At 47.4% G+C, this 27,164-nt stretch overlaps 1 protein-coding gene and 1 long non-coding RNA gene across 6 annotated transcripts; one reads left to right on the top strand and one right to left on the bottom strand.

Moving 5' to 3' along the window:
* The first annotated feature begins 433 nt into the window (after window positions 1-433).
* On the top strand, window positions 434-13,650 carry LOC130545880 (uncharacterized). 4 transcript variants are annotated; one of them, XR_008961726.1, is made up of 5 exons: window positions 434-452; window positions 6,815-6,925; window positions 10,274-10,303; window positions 10,717-10,788; window positions 11,926-13,650. It is a non-coding gene; the product is annotated as an uncharacterized LOC130545880 (long non-coding RNA). The 4 variants fall into 4 exon arrangements; XR_008961727.1 differs by lacking the exon at window positions 434-452 and adding an exon at window positions 6,127-6,156; XR_008961725.1 differs by lacking the exon at window positions 434-452 and adding an exon at window positions 6,651-6,748.
* LOC130545878 (uncharacterized) lies at window positions 9,134-25,371 on the bottom strand. Of its 2 annotated transcripts, none has more exons than XM_057320769.1 (5): window positions 25,237-25,371; window positions 22,744-23,303; window positions 21,967-22,222; window positions 21,555-21,642; window positions 9,134-10,903 (listed from the first exon to the last, which is right to left on the bottom strand). In XM_057320769.1, the coding sequence occupies exons 2-5, from the start codon at window positions 22,980-22,982 to the stop codon at window positions 10,800-10,802; spliced, it is 687 nt and encodes a 228-aa protein (XP_057176752.1). In that variant the 5' UTR covers window positions 22,983-23,303; window positions 25,237-25,371; the 3' UTR covers window positions 9,134-10,799. The 2 variants fall into 2 exon arrangements, with proteins under 2 accessions (XP_057176752.1, XP_057176751.1); XM_057320768.1 differs by having other exon boundaries at window positions 21,967-22,225.
* Window positions 25,372-27,164: the final 1,793 nt, after the last annotated feature.

Raw genomic sequence — 27,164 nt, forward strand, 5'->3', positions numbered from 1 at the left:
TAAGGGGTAAATAACATTGTGTCTACACCGGATGTTACGCGACAAGAGACAATAGAACGCATTAGAACCCATTATAATTTTAAAATTTGTCCACACCGGACGTGGCGCGACAATCCCATAGGCTTACATTTATTGATTTAACAAATATAACATTTTTGACTTTACTAATCTTTTTATTTTCCTAATTTATTGGAAATATTGTAGCAAAAAAAGAGCATGGTCCCTTTAAGCTATCCTCTGTGTTCATCTTGTCTCTATTCTTATTGGCTGTGTAATGTGTCAGTCAGAGAGTATGCGCGAGTTACGGGAATAGAGGAGTTTCTAGAGTAGTCTACAGGTTGTTCTCATGCTCATCGCACTGTCGGAAAAGCTGCCGTCCTGTGCTGGAGCGAGACAACCGAACAGTGTGAGGTTTGACATGCAAACTGTGTATATCGACTACTGTACTGTTGGTGAGTGTACCGATGTAACCAACCTGTTAAAGAAGTGGAGTAAAAGCTCAGAAAGCGATCTCTTTGTCGTGGCTCGTTACTCCCACGCATCCACACAGGCCAACGCTTAATGAGGCTAACTAACTACACATGCAAACACGACAATATGTTGTTGTGCTGGGGAAAGAAAATTGGATGGGGTGTGAGCGCGGGGGTTGGGGGTCCATGGGGATGGTTTGAGATATGATGGGGTCCAGTTAGTGTTGTAGTACTCAAGACCGGTCTTGGTCTCGAGACCGGTCTCTAGGCCCTTTTTTGATGGTCTTGGTCTTGTCTCGGTCTCAACTGTCTTTGGTCTTGGTCTTGTCTTGGTCTCAGACTTAAGCCTGGCTCAGATTACAGGATTCTCGGCCAGAATTTACCCCGATTTCCCCTCCCGAGAATCTTTGAAAAAATCGGGTCCAGAACCTCGATCGGGTCCGAGGTTCGGCCCAGATTATCACGTAATGTGAGGCGTTCACAGATCGAATCTTACACCTCCCGATCTGCTCCGAGAGAAATCGGGGCCGCCCCGATCATATCAAACATGTTTGATATTTAGGATTTTAAATCGGGGTGATGACGTTGGTACTTTCGCAACAGCCAATGAGAGGCACATCTGCAAGGTGACGGAGGTGACTGACAGACCTTTAAAAATGTCGACCACGAAAGCTCCTGCAAGGGTACGTTGGACAGCGGAGATGGAAGAACAACTTGTGGCAACAGCATGATTGTCTATATAATGTATCCTCCAAAACATACCACAACCGCACAGATAAGGAAAAGAGCTGGGGAGAAGTCGCGTCGGTTTTAAATGTACCGGGTAAGTTAACTGCTAACGCGCAGCTTGTAGTTTCGTTCAACAGATTGTTATTTGGCTATAGGCATACAGATAACATGCGTTTATGTGTTTGTGTTTATGCTGTATCTTATAATCACATTGGCATTCATCTTTATTCTCGGCAGCAACTATTTTTTTTCTTCCGTTATTTATTAACATTAAACTTAAGCGGCTCGCCCAAAGCACAGTCATAACTTCAGCCCTAGCAAAAAGCATTATAGCACCCCCTGCTCAAAATACGTTCCCGCGGCTTTGGACAGACAGACAGAGAATCATTCAGAGAGCGACAAAGACGTTACACAACCGTTGCCAGGTGAGATCACGTGAAATTAACTTTGCGATGTCCCTTTGTTTACTTCTGTTTCCCGGTGAGATGACGTAAGAGGCGTCCTCTGGTATGATAATCTTACTATTATCCTGTAGTTTGGGTGTCTTAGGATGTCTTTTGATGTGCAATTATGAAATAAAAAAACTTCCAATCAAACTTTCTAAATTTTTATTTTTGCACTTGCTACCTTTAGGCTTATTTATAAACACAACTTTACGCCCCAACGTTTTCTTATCTGGACATTTCACATTCATAAATGCAAGTTTACAAAGGGCAAACCTATTTTTGTAGTGCTTGAAAAAGAGATTCAAATGTAGATGTGATGTCAACATCTAAAAATAGTAAACCCATTAAAACGGTTACTATTAGCTCCTTTTACAAAACTGCATATCCTATGGATATGTAAAATATGTGTAATTTAGTTGTACACTGATGAGTGTGAGCTTGTTTAAGATTTTAAATAAGAGAATCTGTCAAGATTCTCCTTATGTGTGTGCTGCAACCAGAATTTTTAATCTTTCCGGATTTTAAGATTTTAAAACTCCTGTAGTCTGAGCCAGGTTTAAGATTTTAAATAAGAGAATCTGTTAAGATTCTCCTTATGTGTGTGCTGCAACCAGAATTTGAAATCTGTCAGGGTTTTAAAACTCCTGTAGTCTGAGCCAGGCTTTAGTGGTCTCTGGATTTTATTTCAAGACTGGTCAAGACCACAACTGTGGGAATTACACTAAATTGCTGGTGCATTGTCTGATTCATGTGTTAACATCATTCATGTGATTGGATGTAAAACTTCTGGCTTTAAAAGCATTCACCACTTGTTCCTTATTTGATTCTTCTGTTACTCTAACTGCTGGTAAGAGAAGAATGGGGGATTGTCTTAAAGAAATCTGTTAACAAAATTAATACACACAAAATCCCACAATATCCGAGATGTGTTTATTGCAAAAAAGGTACTTGTATGAGATCTTGTTTTTTTATTTTAGAACTGTCAGGGATTACTCAGGAGTCAAGTGCAGGGTACAAATACAAGTTTATTAATGCCTCAGACAAACCCCAAACAACCCGCCGGAGAGGAGAATCATCAGAAACTTAGCTGCCGGAGCGGAAAACTAGAGTACTGTCCAAAGGAGACTAAGGGGGAAAGATGGCTCGAGCACTCGGCTGGTGGTGGAAGATGGTCCAGGGGGAGAGCAAGCAGAGTCTGTTGGCCAAGCGAGAGGCCAGAACCCCGAGGTGATAAACAGGGAACACAGTCTTAAGAGTCCATGACCAGCCTGTATTGAGAGCCGGCAAACGGTCAAAACGGCAAACAGTCCGTGGGGCAGATAGTTCACAAAACCCCAAAATCCATAAAGCGAAACTCCCGAGCAAGAGGGTAATCCAAAAGGGTAGAGGGCCACACGAAATGGGTAAATCCACAAGGCAGAGAAGACGCTCTAAACTGGGGTAAATCCACAAGGCTGAGAAGTCACTCGAAACTTAAATAAATCCACAAGGCAGATGAGTCACTCGAAACTGGAATAAATCCACACGGCAGAAGCCACTAGAAACTGGAATAAATCCACACGGCAGAAGCCACTAGAAACTGGAATAAATCCACACGGCAGGAGAAGCCACTCGAACTACCAGGAATTCGCCTGGTGAATTCCTTCCACCTACAACTGAAAGCAGACTCTGTAGCATGCGTTGCCAGTGGTAGATGGATTGAAGCCGGCAGCCGGATAGGCGGTTGCTGGGTAGACTATGGTAAAACAGAGGCAGACACCCGGGAGTGTTCTAAACTCTGGAGCCAAGACAGGACAAGACAAGATGAGCAAACACAACAAGGCTACTTTAAGCAAGACAAGACTAGGCAAGAATCTAAAGTTCGTACAGTCAAAAGGGTATGAACTCTAAAGGTCTGACACGGGACAAGTGAAAACACACAGAATATAAAGGGAGGTAAATAAGTCAGAAACAAGGAACCAGCCGGGAAAGTGGAAGACAGTAAGGAGAACCAGGTGAAAAGAGGAAACCCAAATGAATTAATTAATAATAAGGTAACGAGAGGGGCGGGGTAGAGTACGTGGACTCAGAGCATGTGGTGAGCTGTCTAAACAGAGCCACGTGCTCGACACTACAATGACATAGGACAGGACAGACAAAATAGAGTGCTAGACCGAGACCTGACAATAACATCTGATGTTCTACTGATTTTGTATAATTAATCAATAAACCTTGAGTTAACAAGTGACTTTTTAGACACAATTAAACACAAGTTTTTGTTCTATTTTGGCTAGTCCCAAACAAATCTAGAACAAAACTGAACTTTTGTGCATTTCTGAGCAACACACAGCTATTTTGCTATTGATTAGATAAAAAAAACAATGAAACTAATTAAGTCACTGAATGTTTTGTTTTGTTGAGGGTCACTTTATCTTGGGTGTTTACTGTTGGTTTTTTTATGTTTAGTTGTTGGAATTTTTACCTGCACAAAAATTGTAATATGTTACAGTAGGTGGGGGATAAAACATATACATAAAACATCCTACACATACATTTCTGCACAATTAATCACCCAAGTTACTTCTATTATTATTTTATTATGACTTTTTAGTGTTTTGTGGATCTTTTGAATGAATTTTGGGAGCGCTGGTCTTGGTCTTGACTCGGTCTCGGCCTGCCTTGGTCTTGTCTTGGTCTCGGCCCCTCAAAGTCTTGGTCTTGTCTTAGTTTCAGTTTTGGTGATCTCAACTACAACATAGGTCCAGTACTCAATAAAGGTTGAGAACCACTGATCTAAACTGTCGAACATTGCTGTTTGTGTGTACCCTGAGCTTCAGGCAAAAAAAGTGCCTTATTTCATAGGGTAGATACATTATGTGTTGTAGCAGCCCCCCTAAAATACATTGACATATTTATACTCACTATAAACAATTATACTGTAGCCTATACAAAGATATATTACTTATTAACATATAGACTTGTGAATATGAGTTTCACTGAGATGAGGCTTAAATACTCAAGTCATTCAGAAAATGTAAAGTCCCTGAAGGTAAAAGCATGTTGTAGGAAACCTCTTGTGTGATTTGCATGCATACTTTCCACACATATTGGCCGGAAACCAGACTGTTGCATTCTTTCCATGTTCATGTAAAGGCCAAAGTAAAAGCTGAAAAGGTGTTGCTCATTGTTTCAACCGAACAAACACATTTCAACTTTTACTACTAAGAAGGCAAAAGAGAAATCATTTTCAATGAAAGGGATTTCTAAGAAAACTGTTAGGTCTATGTGTAGTTTATTAGATTGAGACATTTGTGTTGACGAGAAACTTATGTAACGATCTTGTTTGTAACATATTGTTTTTATATTTAACATCTTGTTTACTCTTCTCAGATTGCTGTTGGGATTGTGATTGTGTTGTGAATGAATATTGAACTATAACACATAAAAATAAAACACAACACGTTATGTTCAGGTGTATCCAACTGTAATACATTTAGTTTTTGTGAGTGAATTTTTTAGAAGACATTTCTTTTTTAGCATGCATTTCAAGTTGTTTTGGTCAAGTAACTGTCACGACAACAACAACAGCAAGCCAGCAAACACAAAAAGAGTAATCCTTTAATATTATTAACCTTAAATAACACGCAGAAATTCATGCAAACTTTTCAAAACCCTTGCTTAATGTTAAATTGTTTGGACAAACACTAACAAGTTGAGTAACTAAATCCAACTAAATAATCATTTTTAGCCAAATTACTTTATATCCTTTGTTGATAGAACATTCTGAAGTTGATTTTTTACTCTGTACTACTAGCTGTACCTTCATTAAAACTATTCAGAAGTATTATTTGTGAAAACTGCGTGACTAATCATATGTAAATTAGAATTAACAGCCAGGGTTAAAAGATACCTCAAATAGTTTTGTCACATTTGTCACAAATAGAATTCTAGAAAGGGAGTTGCTCTTACCAAGAAATTTAGGTTTATCATGCCAAGTATAGCAACCACGTATTGTTTTTTTTTTATTTTGCTATTTTCAATAGCAGTTGCGCAGCTGGCACATAACCCAGTAGTAGAGGTTACACACCTTTGGCAAAATATGACGGCATTGTGCAACATTATAAGTCAGGGCAATAGAAACACCCTTACTTTCCGAATTAAACATTTACAAAACAAAAATTTATTTTCTTTAGTTATCTTTTATGATTGTTCACATTCTATGATATTTACATGTATAAATCTTTAAACAGTTTTTTTTCTAGCACTTCACATTATTTTTGTGAAAATGCTGTATGTTCTTTATTTGTATTTGTTTATTTATTTATTTATGATCCTGTGTTTACACAAAGCTGTGGCAGAAAACATTGCTGTTTTCACTGACAGTGCTTCTCTGAGATAACCACGCAGTACATGCGTGCTGTGCGTGTGTGTGTGTGTGTGTGTGTGTGTGCGTGCGTGCGTGCGTGCGTGCGTGCGTGCGTGTGTGTGTGTGTGTGTCAGTGCGTGTGTATATTGTACACATCTCTCAACAGGTATTGTTCTGGCTTTTGCTGAAACTAGTAACTTTGTATTAGCACCTATTGTATTATTGCTCCTGTATGACATATCGCTGTATTGCTCCCTGAACTCTCTGTAAGTCGCTTTGAATAAAAGCGTCTGCTAAATGACTAAATGTAAATATATTGTGCTCTGGCGTGTGGAGTTGTGTGGGAGTGTATGAATCTGTGTGTGTGTCTGTATTCTGTGTGTGTTCACTTTTATTTTACTTGTATAACTTTAATGTTTTGCTTATAGTCAATGTTTCATGTAAAGCTGCTTTGTAACAATGAAAATTGTAAAAAGCGCTTTATAAATAAAGTTGAATTGATTTGCCTTAACTTGACAGCAATAAACGTCATCACAAAGTTCAAACTTACCAACTTACTCCAGGCAGTTTTGATGATGTATTACATGGTTGCTTCACTATGCAACCTGTTCAGCCAGTTTTTTTAGTATACGAGACTCCCTTTCTTGACTTCTAGGAATGGCTGTTAAAAGTATCATTATCAATCATCATCTCACTCAGAGCTCAGACTTACTTTACTCTTCGATAGTGTCTCATTTTACATGCTGAGAAAACAACAGGTAACCTGTTCTACCCACAAAGCAGACTCAAAGATAATTGTTTTATTTCATTATTTAAATTTTTAGACAGAGAAGAAAGAGAGAGAATAATGAAGAGAGAACAACAACACACAAGATCACAGGAGAAGAGTTGTTATAAACTCCTTAGATATGAGAGCATCGTTACACGACCAAACTGTGAGTATATAATCAGCTTTTAATATAAATATTCAGTATGTACCTGAAAAAAATGATTCACCCTAAAATATGAAATAAATTCCATAGAAGGCATTAATGTAACTTTTATACATTTTAAACACATTATTACAACAATAAATGTATGTTTTCACCAAGTATAAACTTTGTGTGTTGTTTTAAATGTATTGCTTTAATTATTGTTTTGAAAGAGAGCAACCGCATGTACAAAATATTTTTTTGAAGGTTCTATCTGCATTTGATCTGTTCCCAAAATCCCTATTTACAAATCTGAGAGGAGTTTGATGTACGTACATTTAGAATACATTTAAGGTCTCCCCATATCGTTTTTGCTGAATACAATAAAAAGCTCAATATCGCAAAACTTCTCATAATGCAGATATAATTCTAGCTGCTTCAGTATACTGTTAACTGTGTTTAAACAATATTAATATAGGAGACATGTTATAACAAATATCTCTATATTCAGTATAATATTCCTTCATATTAGTTGCACCACAGCATTGATAAATTCGAAAAGGGATACTGCACCCAAAAATAAAATTTCTGTCATGAATCAATCCTATGTCCCCCCGAACAAAGAAAGATATTTGGAAAAATGTTAGCAACTGACATTTCTGTGACATCATTGAAATCGTGTTATTTAACCGTAATCATGCCGAGATTTGCATACGTCTTGTGCGCTTTAATGCCCTTTGAATCTTACATATGGTCCTATGATGTTTACTCCACAGGGCACTTACGGTCATATTGAACAAACCTCTGAAGGGATAAGACAAATATACAAAATGTGCAGAACGGGGGGTCGTGAGGACCTGGATTAAGAACCGCTGCATTAAATTATTTAGCAATCTGGCAAACTAAAGCAAAATGGGATGGTGTGAAAAGGGCCTCCACAGTGCTTTAAGACAAAGGCCCGGTTTCACGGACAAATCTTAGCTTAAGCCAGGACTATGCCTTAAATATCCTAATTTAACTAAGTTGCTTTTATAAAAATAATGCATTAAAAAGATTACTGAGACAAAACATCTTGAGATAAAACAATGGCACTGACGTATTTTACGAAATCAGTTAACACAGCCCAACCATTATTTCATTCTGGGACTATAGCCTTAAGTGTCACGATTCTCGTGGCAGAAGAACCCAAGCGCAGGCAGGCAGTGAAGGGGTTAACAGATACTTTTATTTTACAAAACAAACAAAAACACCCACAATGGGGAAAACGAAACTGATAGAGATATAGATATATATATATAAAACAAGAGACTTCCCACGAGGGGGCAAAAATGAAAACAAGACAAATAAACTAACTCAAAGACACGACCAAACGTCTTAAATAATACAAGGCAAAAACTCACAAAACACGTACAGGCCAAGGAACAGGAACACGGGTGACAACACGGGCACGAGCACGAGGGGGGTGGGGCAAAACAAGGGCTCATAGGGGGCAGTCCATGGGGGTGGGGAATAGTCCCAGTCCCCGGCTGCGCTCGAGGGCGCTGAGTCCTAGGGGACTTAGGATAAGTCCTGGGAGGGACAGTCTTTGACCCTGGGAGTCTCCCAGGGACCGGCTGGAAAGCCGGCTGGACAGGGCTTGACGCCGGTTGGAAGGCCGGCTGGACAGGGCTTGACGCCGGCTGGAAGGCCGGCTGGACAGGGCTTGACGCCGGCTGGAAGGCCGGCTGGACAGGGCTTGACGCCGGCTGGATACAGGGCTTGAGCCGGCTGGATGGCCGGCTGAAGGGCGGCTGGGAAGCCGGCGGCGAATGGGCGCTGGAATGGCCGGCGGATGGCCGGACTGGACGCCGGCCGGATGCGCCGGACTGGACCGGCCGGATGCGCTGACGCCGGCACCGATCGCCGGACTGGACGCGCCGATCGCCGACTGGACGCCGGCCGACCCGATCGGACGCCGGCTCGATCGCCGGCTGCACGCCGGCTGCACCGCATCTGCTTCCCCCTCCTCGGCTCTTCTTCCTGGACCGGCCACAGGACATGTGGCCGGTTGCAGGGAAGCGGTGGGAGCCCGAGATACTCCGACCGGAGGAGTCGGACGGGGAGTCCCACGACCCCTTCGTCTCCGCCGCCACGGGTGTCGCTGGGTGGTGCAGCAGAGTGCCCCGAGGCAGTGGATCGGAGGGACCCAAGGTAATGGTGTCAATGTTAAGACACGTTCCTCCGAATCACCTCCAGACGGGTCGGAGAGGCAAGACGTGCTGAGGCCCCTGGCGGATCCCGATTGTTAGCGTAACATACGAGATTCCCAAAACCCAGGGGTCTCAGCATCCGCATCTCCGACCGGGAGAGTGGTTCCGCAAGACAGCCATTGAACATCACCTTGAGCTCCTCCTCCCCAAAGCAGCCTCGCTCTGTTACATCCAGGAACTGATTGGCGAACACCCAGATGTTAGTGTCTCCCTGGCGGAGGGAAAGGAGGCGGTGGGTCTCCCTAGCCCGGCTCCCCATGTCCACAGAGCTGCCTGCTGGGCTCAGTCGTGGCTCATGGATTCTGTCATGATTCTCGTGGCTGAAGAACCCAAGCGCAGGCAGGCAGTGAAAGGGTTAACAGATACTTTTATTTTACAAAACAAACAAAAACACCCACAATGGGGAAAACGAAACTGATATATATATATATATATATAAAACAAGAGACTTCCCACGAGGGGGCAAAAATGAAAACAAGACAAATAAACTAACTCAAAGACACGACCAAACGTCTTAAATAATACAAGGCAAAAACTCACAAAACACGTACAGGCCAAGGAACAGGAACACGGGTGACAACACGAGCACGAGCATCAACACAAACACAATGCAGTACACGCACATACACGGAACACAGTACAATCCACAAGCACAAGACAAAGAAACAAGAGGGTATTTAAAGGGAAGACAAACGAGGGATAACGACACGGGGCAGGTGTGGGTAATCAAACACTTAGGGAAGGATAACGAGGAAACGAGATGGCGGGAACAGAGACGAGACACTGGAAAAACACATGAGAGGTAAAAACATAAACATCTCATGGCCTTCCCACATAAAACCCAAGGACTCTGCCCCGATCCCACCACACGACTAGAATTTCATAAACAAGACGGTGGGACCGTGACACTTAAGCCTCTTCTGTGAAACTGGGTCAAAAGCTTAAAATATCTGGAAACAAACAGGATACAAACAACTGAAGATGACTAAAGTACATTTATGCATATCACATTTATTTCACTGTTGCAGAGTGACAAAATACACAATCTTAGCAGTTTGTACTTGTGGACAGGAAAAAATTATAAAAATAATAATATGTTTCTTTCTTTTTGGGGGGTATCCAGTCGCTCATGATGATAACAGACCAACAGATTGTAAGTATGACATATTTGAATGGGTCAAAGATAAGGTGAGACTTGAAATTCATGATCAGAGAATTGACTAATGTGTCTTTACACAAACAACAGAAATGTGTCAGTCATTGTTTATTATTTATGTTATTACATGTTGATTACAGTTTTTTTCAATTGCCAATATCCCTTCTACCAATACCAATCTGTAGTCACATTTTCAAAACTCTAAACACAATTTGCACAACATCGGTCTGTTGTGACCATACCATTAATGCAGTTCATGTTGTTTTCACACAATATTCAGTCGATTAACACGTTTCTAAAATGCTTAAATTTTCTTATCTTTTTTACAAATGCTTAAATACAGCATGACAAAAATGAAGACCTAATGTTCCAAAAGCTAAATATAGTAAAAAAACTTCTTCTTCTTACAGATGCATCAGAGAGACAACACAACAAAAGCCACTTGGAATTCAGTGGACAATGAGACACACATGCAAAATGAGGTGAGCAAACTTCAGCTGAAAATCTTGGTGAAGATGAAGCAGGCGGCAGCTTCAAAGGAGATCCGCTTAGATATGCACAAACAAGAAAGAGCCTCTTGCCACTGGACACTAAAGACTTTTGACAAGGAAGGAATTGAGGTTGTTAATAAGCCAGTTTTTGACTTTTTTGTGAGAAAAGTGTAGAGTGCCAAAATGTGATAAAAGTAGGCACAATATTTACAAATGTATACCAAAAGAATATATACAGAAACATTCATTTTTTCATATCCATCCTTTTCTGTCACTGCTTCACATTGAACAACAGTCAAAGACTTATTTGCAAACTGTGTTTATAGGCAGCGGGAAGTTTTTACCTATTTTTGATCTAATTCTACCTCAATTGTTTGTACTTTTTGTATATACGGTATGTTAAAAACAAATTATGAATCGTTTATCTTAATTGCACAGATAATTACTAAATATGGCTAAAATTACTTACTGTAATTACACAACACATTCTTTCCTTTAACTGACATTCCAAAGTATCTGTGTATTGTAAGGTTTTCTTCAAGAAACTAATGAATATTTTTATTATAGTAGATGTCATGTGCAGGGCTTTTAAACGATACCATCTGATACCACTAGATGGCTCTAAAAGTCTTTTTATACTATCACACGTTACAGTTTTTCTCGATTGCTAACACACAATTCATGAAACAATTCCCCATTTTCTGACAACTATAAACACATTCTCAGAACAATACACCATCTTGTACAAACCCCACACAAAAAATGCTTAATTTTGCAAAGGTTTAACCATGTTCTCGTTCAGAAAACACAAACACACAATATAATGAACTGAAGTGTCAAGATGTAAACTCATAGCACACATTTATCCATCAGTAAACATTTAGTAGCAAAACTGATGACACACCAATCAGAATCTCAGGATAATATCAATAGGAGCACAGGTAATTGTGCGTCCTAGAATCATCTACTGGGCTTTATACTACTTAAACATACAGTATAATTACAGCACACACTTTACATGAGAGAAACTTCACTATTCTGTATCCAGTTATCCACGTGTACACCCTCAAATTTGTCAAGTTTATAAATTTGTGTTTGTAACCTTTTTTACCTGTTCTATTTTTGCAGAATTCAGAGACGATTAATTACGTAAAGAAAATCTGCTATACTTTTACGAAAATGGGCCAAAGGTGCAGAGGATGCCATATTTTTTACATTGCCTCCCATTGACAAATCGCTTCACTGTATTGTTTCCTTTATCTTCTCTGTAAGTCGCTTTGGATAAAAGCATCTGCTAAATGCCTGAATGTAAATGTTATTTGTGCAGTTGTATAGTTGTGTACCGTATTGTGTTGCATGACCAGTTCACATTGTTCTTTGGTTTTTGAACTGTTCTTGTCTTGTAAGATCATCTTCATCTACTTTACAGTAGTGTATGTTTTATTTGTATTCTTTCCTAAAGCTCATTCTTCCATTTAGCTCTATCTGCACTCTTTTATGGTGTATATTTAAATTTTTCTTGAATCTCAATAAGAGGTTTTAGTAACAGTGTTTTGAATTGAACTCACCAGTGTCTAAGACTATGTTGTAGTGTGGGTGTTTTTGAGGGCTTCTGTGTCATTTCTGGAGGGAAAGTTTGGTTTTTCAGCAAGTTTGAATGATTTTGAGAAGAGTTTCATTTTGACCTGAAAATAGGATGTTTGGGGAATTGGGTGAGATGTTATGGATTTGTGTTTACTGTTTTGAGAATATGAGGCATAATTTCAAGAAATGTGTTTAAGCAATCAAGAAAAACTGTAAACAAATTGGTGATGTTGATAGGGTAACAAAAAGAGATGTCATTTTGAATCAAACCTTCACTATATGTTTTGTGTAATGTATGTGTCACACTTTTCACCTGTCCTGCACCTATTGTAATGCAATAACTTTCCCATCAAAATCCAATTGAGGTTATTGTTACTGCAAACCCTTCAATGATGTACGGTGCCGGCTAAACATTTTTGGAAAAAAATTAATCTGGCACAACTTGCCTACTTATCCTCATGATTCTGTCAGACCCTGTATATAAATCTCCCATTTTACTAGATGGAAAATTGTATTTTCTTTATTCTAAAAAATTAAATAAAATCATTGAATGTGAAATATAAACGATTTCAATTCATTTATTTATTTCATATCAATTCAGAATTTTAATTAATGTACTTTGCTTTTCATACCTTAAGCATGTTATTTGGCAATGTTGTGAATATTTTATAAATAAATAATGTATAGTCACTATTACACACTAGGGGGCGTATTACCAGAACACCAACAGTACATTAAAAAAAAAAAAGAGAACACCCTTTTCTAAGGTCCAGTATCTTTGTTCAAGGTTTTAAAGGAGCAAGCAGTCTATTTATTTATAAATAAACATGCTGAGCAGTTTGGACATTGTTAACAATATAATTCAAATTATAAATATTAAAAACGCACGCATTTTCTATCGTCATGTAAATTCTATGTAAAAAATCTTCTCAGATAAACAATTTTGCTAAACCCATTTTGCGTTTAAATCTTTCAGAAATGTTTCTTTTCAAACAGTTGTCATTTTACTAAGATGTGACAGAGGCTATTCACGTGAAGTCTTTCTCTAAAAATCTTGTGTGTGACTGGGGTTAATCTTGTCTGGGAAACCAGCCCTCTCGGTTATTCAAGGTCAAAGCTTTTGAAAACAAGTACCCAAGTACAGTCTTTTCCCATGTTTATACTTTCCGCAAATGTTCTTTTGTCACTAAAAGCTGTAAATTACAAAGCTGTTCATGTTTGATCACAATCTTATCGTAGGGGCCACACTCCTGTTCCTGCTGAACTGAGCCAGTATTTTACTACAACTGATGTCAGCTCAGAAGGCACTGGAGGTCAGGTCCTGATGACACACCACTCTGTTTCAAATACAACTCATTCATGACAATAAAATTAAATCATTTACACTGGTATCTTAAAGGTAAGTGTGTTAATTGTACATGTTGAAATCATCTTGGTTACGGATGTAACCTCGGTTCCCTGATGGAGGGAACGAGACGTTGTGTCGAACCGACAGAATGGGTTTGTCTTGAGAACCTATCATCTTCTGAGTATTTAGAAAAGGCCAATGAAAATTGGCGAATGAATTTTGCATGCCGGGCTCCTCCCCGGATGTCCGGGTATAAGAGGGAAGCTGGCGTGCTCATTCATTCACCTTTGGTCTGAGGAGCCTAAAGCATCCTCCCCCGACCGCTGGGGTGGGCGGCCAGTGTTGTGGCATGAGGGACACAACGTCTCGTTCCCTCCATCAGGGAACCGAGGTTACATCCGTAACCAAGACGTTCCCTTTCTGTCGGTCTCTCGACGTTGTGTCGAACCGACAGAATGGGGTTCCTATGGAAAACGCCACAGCACTGAGCTGCGTCACAATCTCTGCGGAGCGACGTTGACTGGCCTGGGCGAGTCAGACGAACACGCTAACGCGAAATTATGACCTTCCAGTGGAGAGGAAGGGGGACCCAGAGCTTTCCACAAAAAGTTGGGAAGCCCCCTAACGCCGGCCGTCACGGGCGGGGGCCTAATTCTCTAAATGGCGAGAAGCCGCCCGGCACCGTTCGGGCCACTGGGTAAGCATTATTCCCCCTGGGGGGAAAACGCTGCAGAGGCCACTACCTACCGTAGGGAGGAATTAGTGGAGACACCACATGGTCTCACCATCAGGGGAGAACTCATGGGAAGAAAGTGCGGACAGGAGTTAACCGCAAGGTGGGAGTCCACCTGGGGAGGTCATGGGTGGCCAAGGTGGGAACCATTCATGAGGATACATCAGACGTTACAGCCCACGGAGGGGGTGTTACCACGTCTGGAGCACTAGGTCCGGTTAGAGCTATGTGGGAGATAACTCAACTGTTCCCCGGCCTAAGGGGGCAGGGCTGCTCTGCCCAGCCTGTCCCCTGGAAGGGTGCTTAGTGATGGATGGAATGCCTGTTCTTTACCCGAGGGGAAAGAAGTGAGGCGGGATCGCCACTGCTCCCCCCGGAGGGGGAAGGGCTTCCTACCAGGATGCGGGCTGACACCGGTTCCGTGCGTAGGTATTAGAACCTCACGGAGTTGTTAGGCATAGCCCAACCCGCAGCTCCGCAGATGTCTGCCAGAGAGGCGCCCTGAGCCAGTGCCCACGAGGGGTGCCTCACCCCCAACGGGCAGGGGCGAAATGAGATCGGTATGCCCTAACGAGGGCATCCAAGATCCAGTGCGCCAGCCTCTGTTTGGAGACAGCCCTCCTGCTGACCTCCGAAACAGACAAAGAGCTGCTCAGAGCTTCTGGGCTCTGCGTGCGGTCCAAGTAGAGGCGCCGTGCGCGTACTGGACACAGCACGGATAGGTTGGGTCTTCCTCCCCGGTGGGGAGCGCCTGCAGGTTCACCACCTGGTCTCTCAGGAGAGTGGTGGGAACCTTGGGCACGTAGCCGGGGTGGGTTCTCAAGATAACGTGAGAATCCCGGCCCCGAGTTCTAGGCAATCTGTGGACACGGAGGGTGCTTGTAGATCCCCTACCCTCTTGGAGGTGAGCGCCCTGCGGAAAGCTGTCTTTATCAAGACTGAGAAAGAGCGGCAACCCGAGAGGCTCGAAGGGTGCGGGGCCTCTTGAGGCCCGCCACCTAGGTCGCAAGAGGGTACGGTGGTCACCCTCTCGCGCCCCTTAGGAACCTAATGACCAGGTCGTGCTGTCCCAGAGGCAAACCCAGCACTTGGGTCATGATGAGCGGCCGTAGCGGCTATATACATTCCCAGTGTGGAGGGGGAGAGGTTACTCCCCCGTCTCTCTTGAGGACGGGACAGCACGTACCCGACCGAGCAACACCGCGGGTCTTCTAGCCGAGAAGAGCACCAGGACGAGAAGAGGCGCCACCTATGGGCGTATAGCCGCCCAGTGCCCGAAGCCCTAGCCTGAGTGACGTCCCAACCGGACCGGGGGTGGGTCACTCAGGATCTCCTCGTCCCGTCCAGACATGGAGACCAGGTTTTGCCTGGGATGCCGTAACGTGCCCCTTCCCCTGGGGAAGCTGTCCGCCAGGGGGAGCGGCCAGGGGGGAGTTGTTGTCAGAGCCTCAGCTCCGAGAACCAAGTCCTGGTTAGGCCGAAGGGGCGTAACTAGTACCACTTGGTACCACTTGATGCTCCTCTTCCCTGGCCTTGCACAGGACCTGTGCAATGAGGCTCACTGGGGGGAAGCGTACTTCCGCTTGTCCCGCGGCCAGCTCTGCGCAAGGGCATCCGTGCCGAGGGTACCTCGGACAGGGAGTACCAAAGCGGACAATGGGTGGAGTCCGGGGAGGCAAAAGGACCACCTGTGCTTGTCCGAACTGCCCCCAAATGAGCCGGCTGCGCGGGGAGGGAGTCGCCACTCTCCTCGAGGCGTCGACTGACGAGAGAGCGCATCGGCTGTCTGGTTCAGGACGCCTGGGATGTGTTTGGCTCACAGGGAGCTGATCACCTGCTGACTCCAGAGGAGGAGGCGTCGGGCGAGTCATGTTAGCTGCTGTGAGTGAAAGAATACGCCACCACAGCTGTGCTGTCCGACCGGACCAGCACGTGCTTCCCTGCATGAGAGGTAGTAGCCTCCTCAATGCAAGTAGCACAACCAACAACTCTAGGCAGTTGAATGCCAACGCAGGCGGGGGCCCGTCCACCGCCCCGACACTGCTTGCCCGTTGCACACGGCACCCCAACCTTGCAGGGAGGCATCCCAAAGGGGACCCCTGTCCGCAAGAAGGTCATGGGGACCAGGGGGTTAGGGTGTGTCGGCAGAAAAGCGTGTGACCATACGCCTGCTGCCGGTGTGCCACGCTCTCCAAGGAACTTGACTCTGCAGCCAGTGTTGGAGCGGTCGTATGTGCATCGACCCGAGGGGGACCACCCCCGCCGAGGATGCCATGTATCCCAGGAGCCTCTTGTTACAGGGGGACCGCTGACTGTCTGAATTCAGGCAGTTCAACACTGATCGGGCGCGCTAATCAGTCGCGCGCCTCTGGGAGGCCGCGAGGGTGCGGGCTTCCTCGTCGCGGGTCTCGCGCCCCCCCCCAGGGGGTGAGCGGGGCCGCTCGTGAGGACAGAGTCGAGTTCCATACCGAGAAAGAGGATGCTCTGCACCGGGGAGAGCTTGCTCTTTTCTCAGTTGACCTGTAGCCCCACCGATCTAGGTGCCGGAGCACCAGGTCCCTGTGTGTATACAACAGATCTCGAGAGTGTGCCAAAACTTGAGCCAGTCGTCGAGATAGTTAGTACCCGCACACCTCCTTCCCTACGGGGAAGGAGGGCGGCTTCCACGACCTTCGTAAAGACTCGTGGAGACAGGGACAGACCGAAGGGGAGGACCCTGTACTGATATGCCCGTCCCTCGAACGCGAACCGTCGGAACGGCCGATGTCGAGGGAGGATCGAGACATGAAAGTACGCGTCCTTCAGGTCGATTGCCATGAACCAGTCCTGACGCCTGACGGACGCCAGGATGCGCTTCTGCGTGACCATCCTGAAAGGCAGCTTGTGTAGGTGCCTGTTCAGAACACGCAGATCCAAGATAGGGCGCAACCCTCCGCCTTTCTTGGGGACAATGAAGTACGGGCTGTAGAACCCGCTGAACATCTCGGCCGGTGGGACGGGCTCGATCGCTCCCTTCACCAGAAGGGAGGCGACCTCCGCCCGAAGTACGGGGGCATCCCTGCCTCTGCCTGAGGTAAAAGGACGTCCCGGAACTTGGGCGGATGTGTAGCGACTGAATCGCGTAGCCGAGACGGATCGTCTTCCTCAGCCCGCCTGACAGTCTGGGGGCTCCCAGAACTGTGACAGGGGACTAGAGGTTGATCTGCTTCATCGCCCCCGCGGAGGGTGGTTCGATGGCTAGCAGTACGGATTCCTTGCCGGGGGAGGTCCCCCGGGGAGGAGATCGGCTCTGCTGTTTTTCCTGCCTGGCGACTGCGCAGCTCAACGCACTGTCTGACTGAGAGTGCTGAGGGCTGGTGTTTATACTCGACATTGCGCTTTGCCATGACGCAACGTCGAGTTTGCCGTTCACCGTCGTGCAGAGGGTGAGAGCGGCTGTGGTAACCCAGAGAGAGAGGAAACTCTCCTTTTTTGAGAGTAAGTGGGCGCCAGCCCCCCGGAGGGGGCCAGCAGATGGAGAGACGGGGCAGGATCCGTCCCTATCCGACTTCCCAGCGATGTGGCTGGGGTCGGGCCCAATGGTAGCCTCGATCCCCCTGAGGTCTTCCCATGACGGCCGCTTCGCCGCGGCTGCTGATGGGGCGATGGTCTCCTCTTCGCTGTCTCCTCCAGGGGGGGCCGCCTGAGTGGGGGGCGCCAGAGCTGGAGGGCGTTGAAGAGGACCAGGGCTGCTGGGAAGCAGACAGTGCACGGGACTCGACGGCCGAGGCGGCCGAGTTGCGGCACGGAGGACTGCTTCTTACTGTCGAGAACCCTCCGGGGAGGCCGCGTGCGGGTCTCGCGCCCCCCCCGAAGGGCGGGGGGTGAGCGGGGCCGCTGCGGCTCGACAGTAACACCAACCAGCCCCCCCTTGCGAGACGGGTACGTCGAGAAAGCGGACCTTCTCAGCGTTACTCATCTGCGCAAGTATCGGCCAGAGGAGTTTCTCATGGACCACAAGTGTGGACATCGTCCGACCCAGGGCCCGCGTGGTCACCTTGGTCGCCCGTAGAGCGAGGTCGGTGGCGGCGCGGAGTTCCTGCATAAGCGCTGGGTCGGTCTTACCCTCGTGGAGCTCTCTCAACGCCCTGGCCTGGCAGGAGCCATAGCGTGGAGAGAGGAGGCAGCTTGGTCCGCCGCAATGTAAGCTCTCGACACCAGAGATGCCGAGACACCACATGCTTTGGACGGGAGTCTAGGTCGAGCCCCCCCAGGTGGCCGCCACCTACGGGCACGAGTGCACCGCGGCGGCATACTCCACCTGGGGGACACCGACGTATCCTCCAGCTGTCTCAACCTCGAGGGAAGAGAGGGTGACAGAACTTTGTTTGACGTGAAACGTGCCGGGAAGGGGCGTTCCAGGTCTTACAAAGTTCCTCATGCACTTCCGGTAAACACGGCACTGGGGGCGGGCGCGGCTTGGAGCCGCGCTCAAACCCGAGGCGCCATGTAGCCAGCCGCGAGCGCCGGGAGAGGCAGTGCGGGCACTGCAACCCAACACTCACGGCGGCCCGGGAAAGCATGGCTGACATCTCGACATCCGCTTTTTCCTGGGCTCGACCCCCCGAGGGAGGGAGCCCGAAGAATCGTCGGAGTCGGATGGCAGTACGTCACCCCCCGATGCTGCAAGAGACATCTCATCATCACGCATCGTGTCCGAATACGTGATTGAGGAATAAGACGGCGGACCGTCTTTTTGGGGAACGGTCAGACGAGCGAAACGAGGTGTGAACGGTCCGTGAGCCGTGGCTGGCGGATTATCGCTCACAGTAATCCTCATCTCACCCTCGCTGCTTGCCATAGCGGACGGCAGGGCCGTAGTCCTGCCGCCACGGAACGGGGAGCAAACGAGGTGGTGGCTGAGTCCCGTGGGAACACAGCCACCTGTGACGCAACGTCTGAATCGTCACCGCCCGCAGTGCGGGCAGGACGTATCCACAACGTCTGCCCCAGCGTACTGGAAGCAGGCATTGTGTCCGTCCCCCTCCTCGATGAGTGTGTTGCACCCATGAGAACAGCGGGACAAGCCACGCTGGAGAAATTTGCTCTTTTAGAAAAGGAAATTTGCTCGAACACCTCCGGAACTGCCGAGACGCCCAGGGGAGAGTCACTGCAGGAAGGGACCGTCCGCTGTCCACGTCGTAGATTCCAGCAGAAAGAATGATCACCCAGATCGTAGAGAAGCTCACCAGATGCGTAGGCTCTGAAGAACAAAAGGTGAATGAATGAGCACGCCGGCTTCCCTCTTATACCCGGACATCCGGGGAGGAGCCCGGCATGCAAATTTCATTCGCCAATTTTCATTGGCCTTTTCTAAATACTCAGAAGATGATAGGTTCTCAAGACAAACCCATTCTGTCGGTTCGACACAACGTCGAGAGACCGACAGAAAGGGAAACTTAAAATGCAGAAAGGCATGAAATGCAGAAATCAGCACATTGAATTTTTTTATTTTTTGTACCAGTGAAAGACATGATTAACTAGGAAACCTGAAGAGTAACGTCTCATTCTATAATTTCAATATCTTATTTTTATCTTTATTACAATCAAATTATTTTTGAATTATAATGTATAATACAGAATCATATGCATCCACTCTTCAGCACTTCCATATAAAAAGGGGTGTCCCATTTGTCCTACCAACAGAAAAAAAACTGCATACTTATTTTCTTTCCAGGTGAAGAACTTAGCCACTGTGAACAAAAAAAAGTCCATACACGTTCACCAATCAGCCAAGCTCTGCACCCGCTCAGAAACACATCAGAAATGCTGTTTTGCTGTTCATTAATATAAACCCCCTATAATGGACTTCCCCTTACAGCGTTTTCATGTTTGATGCCCTTTTTTTTAGATTTTCTCAATTTTTCTCCATTTCCTCATGCCGGTAAGGCCGTGGCAGTGTGGTAATCCCTGGCAATGTGATTTTTCATTACAGTCACAAATCAACATGCCAGGAACCCACACAGCCACAACAAGCCGGTCACCCCCGCCACCCCAAGTCCAGCTCCTGCCTCTTCCATGCTTGACTTAACTCCAGGTATTTCCCTAATTATCCAGCACACACAGATAAGAAACTTGCTGGAATTTTTTCTCTTTAAAAGGCTGGAAAGATAAGGATTTTAAAATTAACAGTATTACTTATTTCTTCCAATAACAGTGTAATTCCCCTACTTCAGTACAGAAGGCCCTCTAAAAAAATGGAGCTATATAGCACTAAAAGTCGTTCTTTGCTCATAATCATAGGGGAACCACTTTTAGTGCTATATAGCACCATATCTTGGTGCTTCAGTGGTTCTTTTGGGTTCTTCAGAGGTGCTAACTGTTAAGCCCCTGTATTGTTCTAAATAGCACCTCAGTCTTTCCAAAGAACCGCTAAAGAACCATTGAAGCACCAAAATATGGTTCTATAAAGGGGCGGACTGACCAGTAGGACATTCTGTCAAAGTCCAGAACGGCCGTCCCACCGGATCTGGAGTATCGGCTAATGTATGGGGCCGGAATGGACGCTTGGGCCGGACAGACGGACGTTATTAACGTGAATGCACGCAACGTGAAGGCATTAGCGAGACTGACACGTATACATGTAACGCAATGACACGTTACATACAACCCCCCATCGATATAAATGGTGGAGGGCCGATGTGGGCCGAAAACTCCAGGGCCGTTTTTGCTTCCCAGTCCGCCCCTGGTTCTATATGGCACTAAAAGTGGTTCCCCTATGATTACGAGCCAAGAACCACTTTTAGTTGCACTATTGTTTTGTCAGTGAGATGAAGTTTTCTACCATGGTAAAATATATTATAGTACTGAACGATTACCGTATTTACATTTACTTTAACTCCGACACACTCATGCATACTTCTACTAATCACCCATGTGGAGCACACACAAATTATGTAACTGTGTGCAGTTTATAAAGTACATTTAAAATACATTGTTTTGTCTTCATCTGACATTTCTACCTCTAAATAAAATGATTTGCATTTAAAGATTGTGAACCAAGTGCAAGCTGATGCAATGTTGGATCCAAAAGCTTCTGAGATATTCACATACTCCAAAGCATGAATGTAATCCTCTCATGTTTCTTGCTCTTCTGAAATATCCCATGATCTTTGCCAGAAGGATGCTTGAGGAGTTTCATCTATAAAGCAAATAAATGGTTAGAGTTGATGGGTTGGAGTTACACATTTAATTCACATCATTTGTTGAATTGATATGTAAGTTATCCCATGAAGAGTTCAGATGCAAAACCCTCTAAATCCATCAGATGACTTTTCATTTAAATGAGCTTTTTTATGAAGCTCCTACATTTACTTTCAGCAATTCCAGATATTTCAGACTGGTCAGAGTGTGGTATTTTACAGGTTTTGAAGCAAAATTATGAGTAATAGTATGTGTGGAGAGCTGTCATGACAGAACCACGGGAGACCCAAGTGCGGGGGGAAAAAACAGAGTCTTTATTTACACTGACGAAGACAGGGAGAAATGTAACAACAAAACAGGTTGCAAGCGTTTCCCTCCGGAGGAGCCAAAAGTCAGCGCGGAGAGTCGAGGAAAGGCTGCCGGTGCTGAGAGTTGGGTGGTAGCGCCTGGTGACCTCACTCGACTCGGAGTCCGCGTAGACAGAGAGGGGAAAAGCTGCGCCTGAAGGAGTAGCTGGAGAGTCCACCCACAAGAAGTCCTCTCGTTGAGATGACCACTGACCGGAGCGCCGATGCAAGCTGCTGAAGGGAACAGAGCAGAAGACAGAGTGAGGAAAGCAAGGAAGGTAAGTGCTTTTAAACTGAGACAAGACAAGACTTGGCTAAGGTAGGCAAACTTGACAAGAGGTTTAGTCTAAGGCTTCTACAGGCAAGCCGCACCTATGCCTGGGGCAGTCTGAGCTGAAATACATACAACGAACAGACACCGGACAAGAAACACTGAGGGAGTTATAAAGAGAACGTAACGAGGCGATCATAACCAGGTGTGGGGTAATTAAGGAAACGATAATGTCTAATGAGTGAAGCGCCAACAGCCGTGTGAACACGGAGTGGAAAAACACCAGTGCATGAGAAGTCATACAGACAACACGAGGGTGGGGCGAATGACGCAGACACAAGCATGAGGTAGGCCGAAAGCTCGGTGACAGCCACATGCTCGACAAAAACAAAACAATCCCCGTGCCAGATGATGTCCCGACCAGACCGTAACAGTACCCCCCCCCCACCAGCGCCCCTAGGCGCTTAAGGGGGGGGCTCACCTCGTCTCCGGTGGAAGTCCACGATCAGCGACCGGTCCAGCACGTCCCGCGAGGGAATCCACGACCTTTCTTCTGCGCCATAGCCCTCCCAGTCCACCAAATACTGAACGCCCCGGCCGCGATGGCGGATGTCCAGGAGTCTTCTTACCATATAGATTGGGACACCGTCCACCAGCCGCGGGGGGGGTGGGCCGAGAACTGGCTGGGTTGATAGGGGAGGTGACTGCCGGCTTGACCATGGATACATGGAATACAGGGTGGACTCGACCAAGGTTGGGGGGAAGCTTGAGACGTACGGCCACTGGGTTAACCACCTTGGTGATCCGGAATCGCCCAATGAACCTGGGTGCCAGCTTACGAGAAGGCACCCGGAGAGGCAGGTCCTTGGTGGAGAGCCATACCCGTTGACAACACACGTAGGTGGGAGGAGAGATCTGGTGGCGGTCCGCCGCTGCCTTGGTTCTCAGCGTGGTTCGGGCCAAAACCTCTCTGGCCTTCGTCCAGATCCGGTGGCATCACCGGACAAAGGCCAGAGCTGAGGGAACCGCAGCGTCGAGTTCCTGGGAAGGAAACAGAGGAGGTTGGTATCTGAGAGAACACTCAAACGGGGACATACTTGTGGCTGAGACGGGGAGGGAGTTGTGAGCGTATTCCACCCAAGAGAGCTGTTGGCTCCAGGAACTGGGATTGTTGGATGTCAGACAGCGGAGTCTCCGTCCGAGTTCCTGGTTGGCTTGCTCGCATTGCCCATTGGTCTGAGGGTGGAAACCTGACGACAGACTCACTGAGGCCCCGATCTGTCGACAGAACTCTTTCCAAAACCGAGAGATGAACTGAGGACCCCTATCGGACACGACGTCAACCGGAAGGCCATGTAGGCGGAAGACGTGGTCCACCATCAGTTGAGACATCTCTCGGGCGGACGGAAGCTTTTGAAGAGGGATGAAATGGGCCGCCTTGGAGAAGCGGTCCACCACTGTGAGAATTACAGTGTCCACTCGACAGGGGAAGACCAGTCACAAAATCCAGGGCGATGTGAGACCATGGCCGGGAGGGGGTGGGAAGGGGACGGAGCAGACCTGCGGGAGGGTGGCGGGCGGTCTTGTTTTGCGCACAGACAGGGCAAGCCAACACAAACTGTCTGACATCGTTGGAGACCGATGGCCACCAAAACCGCTGATTCACGGAAGCCAGGGTTCCCTTGATTCCTGGATGGCCAACCAGCCTGGACGAATGACACCACTGGAGGACCTCCGGACGCAGCGAAACGGGAACAAAAAGACAGCCCGCCGGACACTTTCCTGGCATTTGCACCCTGCGACCGGCCTCCTCTACCTGCCTCTCGATCTCCCAGACCAGGGATCCGATGACTCTCCCCTCGGGGAGGATAGGGTCGACGGATATCACCCGGTCCGAGTCCTCGAACAGGCGGGAGAGGGCGTCTGGCTTAATATTCTTAGACCCAGGCCGGTACGACAGGGTGAAATTAAACCGGCCAAAGAACAGTGCCCAGCGGGCCTGTTGTGCGTTCAACCACTTGGCTGAACGGACATACTCGAGGTTCTTGTGGTCCGTCCAGACCAAGAAGGGCTGCGTCGTTCCTTCCAGTCAATGGCGCCATTCCCCCAATGCCAGACGTACCACCAGCAGCTCTCTGTTACCGATATCATAGTTCCGTTCAGCAGGGCTGAGGCGATGGGAGAAGAAGGCACAGGGATGCACCTTCCCATCATGCTCGGCACGCTGGGACAAGACTGCTCCTACTCCGACATCGGACACATCGACCTCGACAATAAACTGCCGATCGGGATCTGGAAGACAGAGCACAGGTGCAGAGACAAATCGGGACTTAAGTTTATCAAAGGCTACCTGTGCAAGGGAGTTCCAGGAGAACGGGCTCTTGGTGGAGGTCAACGCAGTGAGCGGTGCGGCCACTTGGCCAAAGCCCAGAATAAATCGCCTGTAAAAGTTGGCAAATCCCAGAAACCTCTGCAGTGCTTTACGAGAGTCGGGAGCGGCCCACATGGCGACAGCCTTGATCTTAGCGTTGTCCGGTTCAATGCCTCGGGGCAAGATCACGTGACCCAGGAACGAAACCGTATCGGAGTGGAATTCGCACTTCTCCGCCTTGACGAACGGTTGATTCTCTAATAACCATTGGAGAACCCCTCTGACGTGTTGGTTGTGTTCCTGGAGAGACTGGGAAAAAATCTGAATGTCATCTAGGTACACGAAGACAAAGCGATTGATCATGTCGCCCAGCACGTCGTTGACGAGGCCCTGGAAGACGGCGGGAGCGTTGGTCAGCTCAAAGGGAAGAACCAAGTACTCGTAATGTCTCGATGGTGTGTTGAACGCCGTCTTCCACTCATCCCCTTCGCGAATGCGTACTAGGTGGTAGGCGTTGCGGAGGTCTAGCTTAGTAAAGACCCGAGCTCCCTGTAACAATTCAAAGGCAGATGACATTAAAGGTAAGGGGTACTTATTCTTTACCGTAATTTTGTTCCAACCTCGATAGTCGATACAGGGATGCAGGGAGCCGTCCTTCTTCTGTACGAAGTTGAAACCCACGCCGGCCGGCGAGGAGGAAGGGTGGATGAGTCCGGAGTTCAATGACTCACGAATGTACTTTTCCATGGCCTCTCTTTCAGGACCCGAAAGGGAAAATAACAGACCCCTAGGCAGAGAAGTGCCCGGGAGGAGATCAATGGCACAGTCGTAGGGTCGATGCGGAGGTATAGACGTGGCACGGGACCTGCTGAACACGGCATGCAGATCTTGATATTCCTCGGGGACTCCGGTCAGGTCGGCGACATCCACCTGAAACACAGGAGACAAAGACACAGGCGAAGGAGCGGGACCTAGACAAGACACATGACAAGCAGGGCTCCAGGTCAAAATAGATGTGCTAACCCAATCAATGTGAGGATTATGTTGTGACAACCACGGATGCCCTAAAACCAGAGGGGAGGTGGGGGAATCGAGGATGTACAACTTAATCTTCTCACAGTGATTACCCGAAAGAAATAGGCTTACGTGAGGAGTGGTGTGGGTGACAGTAGAAAGCGGCAGCCCCGTCAGCGTCACAGCGGAGAGGTGTGAAGGCAAGGGGATGATAGGAACTCCCCACGCTCGGGCTGTGGATCTGTCCAGAAAGTTCCCCTCTGCCCCGGAATCGATGAGGGCTTTCCCAGCATGGGTACGTCCCTCGAAAGTGAGGCGAAACGGCAGTGAGGTGCGTAGAGTCGAAGAGGTTCTTGTGATGGCGCCCACCCGGACTCTCCGTTCTACGGGTGAGCGCTGGCTTTTACCGAACACAGAGCCACCAGATGACCTGCCTTCCCACAATAAAAACAGAGTCCTTCGGAGAGACGTTGCTGCTTCTGAGCGGAAGTCAGATGTGAGCGTCCGATCTGCATTGGCTTGGGTTCCGGCGGTGATTGGAGTGCAGCAGTGGCGCTCCGGTCAGACTCAAGCCCACTCTCCCGATTGAGCTCCCGACGACGCCAGACAGGCGGGGAGGTGTTGTGCCGGCGACGGGCATTGATGCGACTCTCAATCTGCAAGCACAAGTTAATGAGTTCCTCCAGATCCCGGGGCGGATCGAGTGCAGCGATCTCGTCTGCAATAGCCGGACTGAGACTGTCTAGGAACCGTGCGCGCAGCGCCCCTGCGTTCCAGTCACACGCGGCGGCCAGGGTCTTGAACCGGATGGCGAAGTCAGTGATGGAGCTGCGTCCTTGATTAATCCGAGAGATCTGAGCGGCTGCCTCGTCGCCCCGTACCGACCTGTCGAAGAGGCTGGTCATCTCCATGCGAAACTCCCGAAAAGATCGGCAACAAGGGTCTTGAGCCTCCCAGACAGTGATACCCCACTGACGGGCCTGTCCTGTGAGAAGGGTTAAGATGTAGGCAATCCGAGTCTCCTCGGTGGCATACCTGCGTGGTTGGAGAGCAAAAACCAAGGAACACTGTGACAGAAACGCCCGACAGGAGTTGGGATCCCCATCATACAGTGGGGGGCTGTTGGCGTGCGGTTCAGGCTCGTGAATGACTCCGCGAGGTGGGGATTGATGGGGGTTCCCCGCCTGGCCAGCGCCTCGAACGAGTTCGGCGAGCTGATGCTGCAAAGCGGCCACCTGTGCCTGCAAGACGTCAACTCCCTGGGTGGTGGCGGACAGACGGGTAGCTTGCTGTCCCAGCAGGACGCCCTGTTGTTGCAGCATGACCCGCATAGGATCCTGTCCCGCTGGGTCGTGTTAGTGGTCTGTTCGTTCTGTCATGACAGAACCACGGGAGACCCAAGTGCGGGGGGAAAAAACAGAGTCTTTATTTACACTGACGAAGACAGGGAGAAATGTAACAACAAAACAGGTTGCAAGCGTTTCCCTCCGGAGGAGTCAAAAGTCAGCGTGGAGAGT

The sequence above is a fragment of the Triplophysa rosa genome, linkage group LG22 (genome assembly GCF_024868665.1).
Source record: "Triplophysa rosa linkage group LG22, Trosa_1v2, whole genome shotgun sequence".
In the NCBI taxonomy this organism is placed as follows: domain Eukaryota; kingdom Metazoa; phylum Chordata; class Actinopteri; order Cypriniformes; family Nemacheilidae; genus Triplophysa; species Triplophysa rosa.